The sequence below is a fragment of the Phocoena sinus genome, chromosome 15, assembly GCF_008692025.1.
Source record: "Phocoena sinus isolate mPhoSin1 chromosome 15, mPhoSin1.pri, whole genome shotgun sequence".
Lineage (NCBI taxonomy): Eukaryota > Metazoa > Chordata > Mammalia > Artiodactyla > Phocoenidae > Phocoena > Phocoena sinus.
In genome coordinates this window covers 85,575,223-85,588,944 of record NC_045777.1, presented here as the reverse complement: position 1 = coordinate 85,588,944, position 13,722 = coordinate 85,575,223, and the positions used below count along the sequence as shown (strand labels likewise).

Below are 13,722 nucleotides of genomic sequence, written 5' to 3'. Positions count from 1 at the left end.
GCCTTGCGTTACCCTGACGGAAGATTATGCGTTTTCTGTGGACTGATTCTGGACGCTTTTCGTCAAGCGCAGCTTTCAGTTGGTCTAATCGGGATCAGTTCTTGTTGGAATTAACCGTTTGGTTTTCCAGAAGGATCTCGTAATAGAGGACTCCCTTCCAATGCCACCATACATACAACATCACCTTCTTCGGTTGAAGACCGGCCTTTGGTGTGGTTGGTGGTGGTTCATTTTGCTTGCCCCACGATCTCTTCCATTCCACAGTATTGTACGGTATCCACTTTTCATTGCTCGTCACAATTTGTTTTAAAAATGGAATGTTTTCATTACATTTAAGTAGAGAATCGCATGTGGAAATACAGTCAAGAAGGTGTTTTTTCGCTTAACTTACGTGGAACCCAAACGTCAAAGCGATTAACATCACCAAGCTGGTGCAAATGATTTTCAGCGCTTGATTTGGATATTTTGAGTATGTCGGCTGTCTCCTCCATGGTATAGCGTTGATTGTTCTCAGTTAATGTCTCAATTTGATTGCTATCAACTTCATCTGGTCTACCCGACCGTGGAGCATCTTCCAGCGAGAAATCTCCAGCACGAAACTTCGCAAACCGCTTTTGACACGCTCGCTCAGTCACAGCACTTTATCCATACGCTGCACAAATCTTTTTGCATTTCAGTTGCATTTTTACTTTTCTTGAAGTAATAAAGCATAATATGACAAAAATGTTGCTTTTTTCTTCTATCTTCAATATTAAAATGGCTACACAAAAATTCACCAATTTTGATGTCTTTTTTTAAAGTGCATGCTGATATGACCGCTGTCACATACAGTCTAACAAAATTGTTTCAAATGAAGTTAAAGACAACTAAGTGCTACTAGAGCCATCTTGCAAAAAAGACCAAATGAACCTTCTCGCCAACCCAACCCAGTAGAACCCTTTACAGTCCCAAGCTGCTTAAGGCTTGGGGTAACTTTCTTATTTCTTAGTGCCCAAGATGTGAATGGTTGGGCACTTGGTGTAAAGCTTTCAACCTAATTTTGGCCTTTCTTCTATATCACATGGTTATATTTAGGGAGCCCTGGAATTAACAAATGAATTTTTCATTCCTAAGGCATCAAGTCCTTTTGTCTATTTGTTTATAAGGAAGGGGAAGATAAACTTTGGCAGGTAAAAGTGTGTGGACTATTCTCATCTCATTCCTAGTCAAAGTATCTGACATTGATTTCCAGGGCTTAAAGTGGCATGATTCTGTGCTCTCTTGTTCGATTTTGATCTCTAATATTAATGTGGTGTGTCCCAATGCTTATATCTGTCCCACAGAGTTGTGTACTTGTTTCTGATTTTAACTGACCATCTTTTCAACTCCATGTGGTCATAGCAGATATGATTGTTCCTGGAGAATTTCTGAAGCAGAGCAACATTGAACTCTCAAAAGTTCTTACTGGAGATGACTTGGATTTGAAGAAGTGATTCCATTTGGGCCATTCATCTCAGGATCTTCGTGGGTTCTAAGTGGAGACCTTTAGCCAGAGTGACCAAACAAGCCTGTAACATGATTTCAACAAGTGCTTCCATGAGACAAGTGAAAGCGTTTTCATTTACGTTTCTAATTCACTTGTGCTAATGTTGCAACACTTAATAGCTTAGGTCTTCTTTCCGTTGTGTTTTGGTGTGGATCATTTTGACTGTGTAGAAACTAACATTTCCCCTCATATTTTAGCCCTTCATATAACGGTTCTAGATGTTTTTTTTTTTTAATATCTCTAGAGAACCTGGCAATATAAAGAATTAAGTAAACAGAGATGAATAAAAGACTTTTAGCTCTAAAAAAATCTCTGTCTTTCACAAAGATTTTCTGAAACTCCATTCTTACTGACTTGAGAGAGCATTTTCTCCTAATGACAGATCTGACAGACTAGTTCCGGTCATGTGTCCATGTTTACCAAAATGTGAATTTCTCCTTTACTGTCCCTGGTTTGATAATAGAAGGTAGGAATGCAGGAAGAATGAATGATCCCAAAACATTGTTACTGTTAGAGAAAATCACATAAACCACAATCCCAGAAGAAGATTCTTAGTAACTTTTCAATGTTAGCTCTAGAAATTTTGAATTGGTGTCTGTAAGTGAATATAAAATTTAAATGTAGTTATTCCTGGTATGTGGATACTCAGCATCCAGTTGATCCCTGGGGGGCTTACAGTCCCCAGATTTATATTCCCAGACAGATTCCGTAGATGCTTACTTAGCCCATCCCCAGCAGGGACCTGCTTATTGCCTCTTTCAACTTAATGCAGAATTTTAAGTAAATGAAATAGAGATTAAAGGACTTTTGTGTGTATGATGTTCCTATCGGCTAACTTGCATCTTTATTATGCTGTTTACTTTAACTTCATACTGATTACTGTAACTCTTTGGAAAGGATTCAAAACATAACCGTCAATTTGCTTAATGTCTAAGACCTGTTAGTGAGCTGGACACGTGTCCGTCTCTTTGTTAACAAGTTTCAGTCTGGATGTTTCATTTCACTCTTTGCTTGTGGCAAAAGCCCGCTATGGACTCATTCCACTTTTGACTGTTGCTGTATTTTAAATGTTCATATAGGAAATTTATAAAAATAAAATTGAAAATACAATTATTTGTAATCTTGTTTCCAAAAATAGGATGGAATTAGTTCCAAGAAGGATATAAAGGGCTTAGTTCTGTTTTTTTTTTTTTCTTAAACTTTTTTTTTCACTTTAAAGATAATAATGGGCTTTGGGCCAAGATATGAAAGTTTATTATAGAACTTGGTTGTTTATTTTCGTGCAGAATAGATACTTTCATACCAGAATAGATATTTTCATACTTTAATTTTTAAAAAATTAAAGCTGTGGGGAATAGTCTTGTCTGGAGTGGCATAAAATGAATGTAGACCCCCCCCGAAAAAGAAGAAAACCTTATATCTAATTTTAATGGGTATGAAAATTCTTTCTCATGGATCGAGTTATGTCCACTGACCTTAGAGGGAGAAGTATGGGTTTTCTCTTCTATATCAAAGATGTGGTTTCGTTATTCTGAACTGGGACAGGTCTCTGTAGACCTGTGTGCTTAGAGCATTTAACTCTCGTTGGGAAGAACTGCTCAACGGTAACTGTTCCAAAGCAGATAGTATTTTGTCAGACATTTTCTAAAATTTTAGTGGCTCATGGCAGGAATACTCCTTATAAAAGATTAATTGGTCTCAGTTTTGGGGGGACTGTTTACCACTTAATGATTCTTAGTGGTTAGCTGGGAAGCCACGATTTTTTAAAAACAGATGATTCAGTGAGGCGTTATATGGGTTTTTCTGTGACCATGGTGAGTACCTAGTAACTTCAGAAGCTTTTTCAACCAAAGTTATTTTGGCTACATTCTGGGGAGTTCTAGGACAAGCCAAACAAGCCCTCTCTCGTTGAAACAAAAAAGGAAGTTGTCACCTGGACATTGGGTTGCTCTTACAGTCACTGGGCTGACTGGACATTGGGCAGGAACAGAGGGAGGCGAGCCCATCAGAGCCAAGTTGCCCCAGGAGCCAGTCCCACAGGGTCCTGCTGCTGGTACTGCTGGACCCTGGTTGCCGCTGCTTGAGCCACTGCCGCTATGGGCCCTGGACGCTTGCACCGTTCCCCAGTCCAGGGCTCCATGGCGCCCCACCGCTGCTGCTGTTGGACAGATTCTCCTTTAGCCCCGCTCCTGTGCCTCGCCAGCCCCAGATCTGAAAGCCCAGCGCACGCGTGTGCAGTGGTCCTGTGGTGTCTCATTCCTGTGCCCTGGCTGACGTAGGGGTCCGCCTCCACCAGGACTCACGATGGAGAACCCTCCAAATATAAGAACATGGTGCAGACCCCAGGCACACAAAAAATGTCAGATATCCTCTCCAGGCAGGGCTAGTCAAGCGATTGTTCACGGACGGAAATGGACCTAAAACTGCTTCTTAGAGAAATTCTAGAGTCGCTCTTGTTGCCCATTCCGAGTGGCAGTTCGGAACTGAGGTAGTCTCCTACGTGGCAGAAATGAGCGTTTAAACCCTTGGGTTTGTTGGGACTTTGTGTTTGATTTTCTTTAATTTGCTCTTCCTGATAATGAACTAGCCCTGGAAAAGGTTCTGTTAGTCTAGTAGATTCTGCCTTGAAACAGTGAATACAAACATTCCCAGCTGTGCTTGTTTGAAACAGGAGCAGGCAGTTTCTGTATTTTAGTGGCATATGGTGCTAGGATTCGATCATACTTATAAGGAGCCGGGAAACTTTCTCTGCTTAAAAATGTGTATTTATAAGCAATAGGCTTCCAATGAATATTCCCATCTGTTGGGTAAACATAATTTGTGTAGGAATTCCTGTAATAGGTGGAGTACTTTGCCACTTTTTTGTATATTTTTTCCCTGGTGAGACATTAGACTAAAGAGACAGTACAAAACAGCATATGCCTAATATTCAGTTTTGTATCCGTTTCTCCCAGTTGTTTGAAAGCAGTGCTGTTTTTGTGCATTAGTACACAGGATTACTATAGAAATTTATAAGAATATAAAATCTAGGGCTTCCCTGGTGGCGCAGTGGTTGAGAGTCCGCCTGCCGATGCAGGGGACGCGGGTTTGTGCCCCGGTCCGGGAAGATCCCACGTGCCGCGGAGCGGCTGGGCCCGTGAGCCGTGGCCGCTGAGCCTGCGCGTCCGGAGCCTGTGCTCCGCAACGGGAGAGGCCACAGCGCTGAGAGGCCCTCTTACCACAAAACAAAAACAAACAAAAAACAAAAACAAACAAACAAAGAGAATATAAAATCTATTCGGGATACTGCAAAAAAGGAAAAATGAAATGAATAGCAATCGTATAAATGTGGTTAGCTTGCAATGATGAAACTGCTCTTGTAGTTTTTCAAATATGTACTCCAATAACTTGTGTTATTTCTTTTCCAAAAGCTTTTATTGACTTTGTTTTAACCTAATCTCAAAATCTCTCCTAATTACAATCATAGTGTGTAATCAAAGCTGCTCATCCTTCTGGTCTTGATTTGTAATTTAAATAAATGGCATTTTGACTCTTTGTGTTCAGTTTGGTATTGTCCTGATTGTCTGCACTAATTAATTTTTTGTTTGAGATAAACCATTCCTCAGAATAGAATAAAATTTTGAAGACTGAGACTCAGCAGTATTTTTTCATAAAATATTTTATTAATCTTGCTCGTAAGATCTCAAGATGGTTATCAGAGGGTAAACACGCTCTGATTGATATTTGCTTAATACTGAATTACCTGTATTGTCCAAATGTTTCATTCATTTAAAAATTATGCCTATCAGTTCCATTTTCCAGTTGACTAATTGGACATACTTGAATAAAAAGAGGCACAATTAGTTGAATATAAGTGATGTTAAGGTATGTGTAAGAGCTGAGCAAATATAGCATACCATACTTGGTGCCTTTTACCTGATTTTTTTTTTTTTTTTTAGGTTTCTCTGATTATACTTTGTAAGAGGAAATATTTTTAACTTGAAGATAACTATTATCAGAACATGTTTTTAGAAAGGATAGCATCACTGTGTTTTCTCTTTTTTTGGAAAGTAGGCTCCTATTTGGGTTTTAGCTCTCTTATTCTTTCTTAGGATAGGCACTCTCCCATGTGTGAAAATCAAGCCGTAGTCTTTTATTGATTGACTGATTGATTGCTGTGTTGGGTCTTCGTTTCTGTGTGAGGGCTTTCTCCAGTTGCGGCAAGTGGGGGCCACTCTTCATCGCGGGCCTCTTACTATCACGGCCTCTCCTGTTGCGGAGCACAGGCTCCAGACACGCAGGCTCAGTAGTTGTGGCTCACGGGCCCAGTTGCTCCGCGGCATGTGGGATCCTCCCAGACCAGGGCTCGAACCCACGTCCCCTGCATTGGCAGGCAGATTCTCAACCACTGCGCCACCAGGGAAGCCCCTTATTCTTGATTTTTGGTGAATATGGCTTAGAAACCAATTAAATGCACTCTTCTAGGTAGCACGAAAGGTTTGAGCTCCGAAGCTGCAGAACTCACATGAAGTGGTCCTCGGTTGTACCTCCTGCTTGTTCGTGGATTTTAAAATATCCTGAATTGTAAAACTAACCATAAACCTAAACCAGGGCTTTTATGGAAACTGTATCTTCTAGCTACTTTGTCCCCCCTATAAAATTTACTGACGTTTTTAGAAAGGCTTTGATTTGAGGGATGGATACTTATAGGAATGGAAAATACAAATGAAATAACCTCCCAGTCAATCAAAAAAGTTTTAGAAGTTAATGTCAAGCCATATGTGAAGTAAGGAAAGTGTGTAAATGGTGTTGGGAGATGTCTGCTCGCTGTGGGGACTGGAGAGGGGAGTTGTGCCCTGATGTCACTGCTTGCTTTGCCTGAATGACACCTGTGTCTCATCCTGCATTGTTTGAACTTTGATGCAGAATGACACAACACATTATGTTAAGACCATTGCCAGTTCTAGAAATAATTTTTAGAAATTCTGAGAGATAGAATTATAAAAAAAACATTGAAAGGTCTGGTTTACTTGTAATGATTTTTAGCTATTTAACAGTTCTTATCCATTCAGGCAGTTTCGAGTGATATCTGTTGATACTACGTGATGGCACAGGGGTACAATGGTGAGCAAGACAGTTCCAGAACCTAGCTTCATGTGATATTTACAGTCTAGTTGGAGAGACAAATAGCAAGTAAATAATCTCACAAATAAATTGGAGTTGCAGTAAGTGTGTAGGTCAGGGAAAGCTTGCATAGATATTAGTTTATCAAAAATTAAATATTTTTGGTACTAGATACCAAAGTATACTAGATGAGATGCCAGGGCTGGCTGCCTAGGTACGGAACCATTAACACTGCTTTTTGGTGTTTGGCAGGTATGTTATTCCATCTTTACAGAGGCTGGATGCTGGGTTTTACCGCTGTGTGGTTCGAAACAGAATGGGAGCCCTCTTGCAAAGAAGATCAGAAGTTCAAGTCGCATGTATGTGAACACTGAAAAGATCTACAAATGTTAAATAACAAAACACTAAGCAAAATCACTTTAACCATGGTGGGAGTCGAGCTTCTATCTTGGGTTCTATTTGGAATAGTATAGTTTCTAAAATCGATTGAGAGAAGTAAATAGCTAATGCAGCTGGTCTGACGATGATCTGGGGCTAATGAGGTAAATGCCACTGTTTTCAATTCAATAGGTAAGGCTCTGTTGAGGATTTAGAAAATGAGCAAGATGCCTTCTGTTTTATGAGTTAGCTGCTCTTAGCTTTTATCATATCCAGGTTCAGATATTTTTAAAATAAAAGATTAAATCCAATTAGTTAAAATTTTATCAATTCATATTCAATTCTTTCCAATGATTTATTTAGAAATCCTTCAACTGCACAACAAAAGGTACGTGGATAGCATGTATTAACGTTGTAGTGAATTAATTCTCTACTGGGCAGGCCATTTTGGAGAAGGAAACCTTTAAAAGTAACTGGAGGGGATATCAGAATGCAGGGGCCTTGAATTTTGGTGTAGTCTTTAGGAGGATGTGGAGAGGGAAGTTGACTGATGCAAAACATTTAATACTTTCCTAGTCCAAAATCTGTGATGGGTAGGGTCCATCTAAAATGGCCTGTAGGCTTTATTATATTTTGAATTTACTACCAAAATGTCTCTTCATTTAAAAGAAAGCAAGAAGTGTTAAGAAATTTTAAATTACATATAAATATGTTATAATAGATTTAGAGAACTCTAAAAAGCTCCTAAATTGGGGTGTGTGAACCAATGATGACAATATTTTCTCATATGTCATTTTGACCCCAGTTAAGTCTTGTGGTTTTCAGTGTTACTGTATAAGTTAAAATAATTTCTAGTTATTCTACTTTTCTATGGTAATTACTAGTGACTGGGTAAGGTGCTGTTGCTATACATGTTTAATTATAGTTTTAATTACTAGGGAGGCTTACATTTTTCTGAACTGTGTTGGTGAAGTCACTCAACTAAACCTGTCTTCAGAATAATTCAGAACTTTTATTCAATTGAATAATTGAAAACATAATTCATAAATAAAAAATTAAGGTCAATACCCAAAACATATTTGAATAAGCTTAGAATTTATTATATTTAATAAATTGTTTAATATAATATCCTTGTTTCTATCCTTTACCTCTAGCGCTAGATTTTATCTCTTTTCTCCTTCTCTTTGATAACAAATTTCGCTTTACTTTAAAATAACCGTGCATATTTTCCTAATCTGTTTCATTTGTTTCATCTTTTCCTAGGCTATTAAACACTGCTTGTAATATAGTCAATAATTTCTTCTGGATCACAAATCCGTTGATAATAGAGACCTTTTATGGACTGTTCCAAATTTACATGCGTTCAGACAAAAATGTAGTATATATGCCATATCAACGTGTGTATACATATATCTGTAGCTAATCACAATATGGAAAGTTTTAAAAACTTTCAAATGGTACTGATTTAAAAATTGGCCACATATACCCACATTCTAAAGACCAGGGTTTTTCTCCTGTGATCTCATTTTTTAAATGTTGTAAACCAGTAGCACAAAGACTGGAACAAAACCTACCTGCCCCCAATTAAGTCAGTAGTATGGGGTTTGGAGAACCCTCTAAAAATTAATCAATGGTTAAATATTTCTCCCAAAAGATCTTTTAGGGAGCATTCACCCCAGAAACAAAGAAAAGGAGAAACTGAGCAGGACAGCGGCGGGTGCCTGGGTAGAACCAGCTGGAGAGATCTGGGAGCCGGGGGATGTCTGAAATCATTTTATTATCATTTCTGGGAAAATGCTTCATGTGGCATGAGGATGCTTTCCCACAATTTATTTCAATGTTAAAATTGGTTGCCAACATTTCATTGTATCATTGCAGCGACACAAAGACCATGAAGTTCTGCTGATTCACGCCTTCATGGGTACTTTGGAGGCACGTGGCTTTGCCTTATGCTCCACTTTACCACCCAGTCTGCACTCATCAGCGTTACTGCTTCGCCTTCTGGTCTTACTGCTTAATTATAGCAACATTGGTGACCTTGCAATATAAAATATAGTTATTTCCGTCTTTGACCTCCCGCCCCTCAAAAAGAATTTTCTGAAACTTAAAAGGTCTGATTTTTCTTTGCAGATATGGGAAATTTCATGGATACAGATCAGAGAAAAATGGTCTCTCAAGGACATGCAGCTGTACTCAACTTACTGCCCATCACCAGCTGCCCCAGACCTCAAGTGACTTGGTTCAGAGAAGGGCACAAGATTATTCCAAGCAACAGAATGTAAGTTGTTCCAAACTTTAAAGTTTAAAATACATCTCATGACACTTGTTGGTACCATTTACATATTAAGTGTACCAATTAAACTTGGAAAAGACTAACCTGGTCTAGTAGACCTACCTCAATCCTTAATAAACAGCTATTCGAAGACTGGCTTGGAAATATTTAAGCAGTTTGAGAAAATTGTCATGTAATGTTATTCTTCAATATGCCGCATAGCCTAACTAAAGCACCTTTACATACTCTTTATGGTATTTTTTTCCCCTTTTTTGAATGCACTTTTTGACATGTCATTTTCATCCTGAGTTGTGTTTAGCGCCAAGTGGCTAATTTAACGAGTGCTCGTATTTACTTATAGAGCTGTGGGGCTTTTTCCCTCTTACTGAGCCGTGTTTGATGCTACTTTCTCTGACGATAAAACAGTAATTGCTGCTTATTCCTCTCTGTCCTTTTATCCTACCGTGACAGTTTTATTTCCTTTTGTCTAATTAGTGGTTCACCCGTCTACTGCGGAGTATTTGCCTTGTGATTAGTTAAGCATTATTTCAAGGTGGTCTTGCCTATTTCACATTTAAGATATTTATCTAATGCCAAACAGTTTCTGCATTTGGAGCTTTAAGTGATTAAAAAGAACATTTGGTATATGTTTTGTAAGTGGGCATTTAGCAATGTAATTTAAAGATAATATACCGAATATAAAGGCTTTGAGGATGGACGTTTCTGAAAGAATTGTGAAATGCTATAAGCTTGGGCTAAACGTCAAATATTTATGCCATCAGATGGTTGCACTCAGACAAAAAAAAAATTGTGAGAAGAAAATGCGCTTTTTTTCCCCCAAAAAGGATATGTGAAGGAAATTTGCTGAACAGTTTTCAAATGTGCTTTCTCCCCGTCTGAGCATCCATGCAGTCCCTTCTCTAAGTCCGGTATCCCCGCTCTTCCACTTGGGCATCAGAACTCTGCTTGAGCCTACACAGTTCTTAAGCTTATTTAGCACATGTTTCTATTTTGGTTATTGGAAACAGGAAAAATATTGAAATATGTAAAATCCGTATTTTAAGATTCTAGTAAAAATATAAATTACGTTGGAAAAAATGGGATAACTTCTAGCCTTTTTCTTTATTTTATTAAAAGTTGCTTAGGTATCCACCTTTATATTCATTCCAACTATAACAAATGCCTCTGGAGTTGGGGTGAAACAAAGACGAGGATCAATTTCTCATTCTCTTAGAAGACTGTTAGGCTGAAAAAAAACAGCAGCTGAGAGAGATTCTTGTGAGATATTCTGGAAGGTCCCAGTGTGGAGCACGGTGTGGCTGGGCAAAGGTGGGATGAGTGCTGGGGAAGGGTTGGTACAAGGAGGGGTGGGTAGATTGAATTAGGCTTCCTCTCAAACACTGGAGCTTCTAACTAATGTCAACGGTGGAAGGACTATTTTAACTCAGCAGCGTACAGCTACAGAGCAATTCATTTGTTAACCTGTGGTCTAGCTATGTTCGTGAGACAACATTTACTCAAGAAGTATAAAAGGATACAGAATGAAATAACTCTTAATTTTATAAGCTTGTGTTTTTTTAACTTGCAAGTTCTTGCTAAAGACTGTTTAACTCCTGGTGAGCTGATAAGGCAAAGACGCTAGTAGGGCTTTAACTTGGTGTCATAGCAAACAAACGGTCTGCTTACAGCCATGAAGCTATTGATGAATCTCCAGTCTCAGTGGAATGATATGCCGGTATAGCTTTTTTCATTTAAGAGATGAGATGAGGCCGATTATGGATATTTACACTTTCTCAAGGTCCTTTAGTTTCATATTTTCCACCTCATCATCACCCCCATATTTATTTAAGTACCTGCTGTGCAAGATTCCCTAAATCAGCACTTGCATGGTTTTCTCCACAAGTTTATGCATCATTCAAAGATGTATTACTTTACACATCTAATAAAGTTCAGCTTGGACATCAGGTGGAAGGGCGTTTATGCATTGCCTCTGCCCAGACGGTTGGCAGACAGAACTCAGATGGCATTAGATCTGTTTTGTGCCACCAGGTATCATTTCAAAATGGAACGTCTGGCCCAAAGTGTTTTGCGCCTGTCGAAACAGGTCAAGCCTCTCCTCCTGCTTTTAGCTTGGTTATCTGAGGTCAGCTCCCTAACGCAGGGGAGAGACGTACCTTTGTCATGGGGAGGGAGAACCTCATCTTGCCACCCCACCCCTGTATTTTTTAATATTATCTCGTGACCTTAAAACTGTGAGCTTTAGGCTTTTTTTTTTCATTTTCAAGGGAAACAGTAAGTTTAATGTTCCTCAACTTGAAAAATTAGTTGAATAGTCTATTAATAATTTTAACAGCAGCTATTATTTATTGAGTACTACTTTAAACATATCTTCTATAATCCTCACATTTGCCTTCTGAGGCAGGTATAATTAGCCATCGGAACTGAAGATTGGAGATGTTAAATGACCCACCCAAGGGCACACAGCTGACAAATGGCAGAGCTGGGACTCAAACCCAGGTCCATCTGGCTATAAATCTCATGCTCTCTTCTGCATCAGGCTAATTCTTCTTTTCACTTTACTTTGCTGAACCTTCTTCGTGCTTTTGATGTATTTTCTCCTTACACTGCTTTCAACTTTTTTTCTCCTTTTTTAGAACACCAGGTTTCAATTTGAAATGCTATAGGTTAACCTGGGTTTGCCATGAGCCACAGACTCGCACAAACGCACACACCCTCATCAACAGTGAGCATCCCCGCATGTGCATTGTTTATCCTTTCTGTATTAGGTCTGTTGCTCCCTATCTTCAGAAATTTTTGACAAAGAGAAGGCAAATGTGGCCTTCCAATTAAGGCATGGACTTTATTAAATTCAGAGGTCTAGTGGGAGATGGAGACAGAAATTATCTCGATATAGGGATCATCGGTTACCTTAGCGCAGGGTGGATGGCAGCGAGAGACACAGGGGTGATGACCACGTGCAGAATGCGGCACCCTGTCAGGGGCTCCTTGTTCTTCGGCTGCATATTGTTGAATGAAGAATAGACTGTGTAGGGCTTCCCTGGTGGCGCAGTGGTTGAGAGTCCACCCGCCGATGCAGGGGACACGGGTTCGTGCCCGGTCCGGGAAGATCCCACGTGCCGCGGAGCGGCTGGACCCGTGAGCCATGGCCGCCGAGCCTGCGCGTCCGGAGCCTGCGCTCCGCAGCGGGAGAGGCCACAACAGTGAGAGGCCCGCGTACCGCAAAAAAAAAAAAAAAAAGAACGGACTGTGTAGGAAAAATAGCAGAAATTCATCATCATTTCCAGAAGAGTGGTGGTACCTGGTGGTGGTACCTGAGCTGCTTCACCTTCATATGAGAAAGGCTGAATGAAAAACTAGCAAAGTTCTGACTGCAGTTTGGGCATTGTTTCCCATTCATTCACTGGGTCCTTGTGCAGGGCATACTCTGAATAGACAGCAGTAAACAAAAGAAAGATCCTGTCCTCAGGGAGCCTGCGTCCACCTGGAAGGAAACAGATGCCAGCCTGCTGAGTGTAGGATATGCCAGCTGATGACACGCAGTGAGGAGAACACAGAGCAGGGTGACAGAGTAGGGGCGTGGGATGGGGTGGTGGCCATCTTAGACATGAAATCAGAGAAGGCCTCTCGGGTACTAGACTATGAGCAGAGCCCTGAATGAATCCAGGGAGTGAGGCACAGGGGTGTATTGGTGAGAAGAGCACGTGTGAAAGCTCTGAGGGAGGACCGTGTTTGAGGGGTGTTTGAGCAGCAGCAGGGAGGCCAGTGGGGCTGGTGTGGAGCCAGGGAGAGGGCTGGAGATGAGGTGATCAGGGCCCTGGGGCCAGATTCCAGAACCAGGTTACTTAGCCATAGTGAGGAGCTGGGCGTTTGCTCTGAGGATCTGAGCAGAGGAGTGATGCAATCTCACTTAGGGTTCTTCTATTCAGAATTATGTTGAGAACAGGGGCTTCCCTGGTGGTGCAGTGGTTAGGAGTCCGCCTGCCAACGCAAGGGACACAGGTCCGATCCCTGGTCTGGGAAGATCCCACATGCCGCAGAGCAGCTGAGCCCGTGCGCCACAACTACTGAGCCTGCGAACCACAACTACTGGAACCCACGTGCCTAGATCCCATGCTCCGCAACAAGAGAAGCCACCACAATAAGAAGCCCACGCACCACAACGAAGAGTAGCCCCTACTCGCCGCAGCTAGAGAAAGCCCGCATGCAGCAACAAAGACCCAACACAGCCAGAAATAAATAAATAAATTTATTTAAAAAAAAAAAAAGAGAATTATGTTAAGAACAGGCTATAGGGTGACAGAATCAGAAGCCAGGAGACCTGTGAGGGGTTTCTGCAGTAATTCAGGTGGCTCGGATCAGGGTGGTGAGAAGTGTCGGATGCTGATATAGTTTGAAAGTAGAAACAATGGGATTTCCCATTGGA

At 40.6% G+C, this 13,722-nt stretch overlaps 1 protein-coding gene across 1 annotated transcript in view; it reads left to right on the top strand.

Moving 5' to 3' along the window:
* Positions 1 to 13,722, top strand: part of SDK1 (sidekick cell adhesion molecule 1) — a 530,463-nt gene that overhangs the window by 7,913 nt on the left and 508,828 nt on the right. Inside the window, exons 2-3 of the mRNA XM_032606677.1 lie at positions 6,881 to 6,987; positions 9,137 to 9,284. Coding sequence (XP_032462568.1) covers positions 6,881 to 6,987; positions 9,137 to 9,284 — 255 coding nt within the window. The remainder of the gene's footprint in view (positions 1 to 6,880; positions 6,988 to 9,136; positions 9,285 to 13,722) is intronic.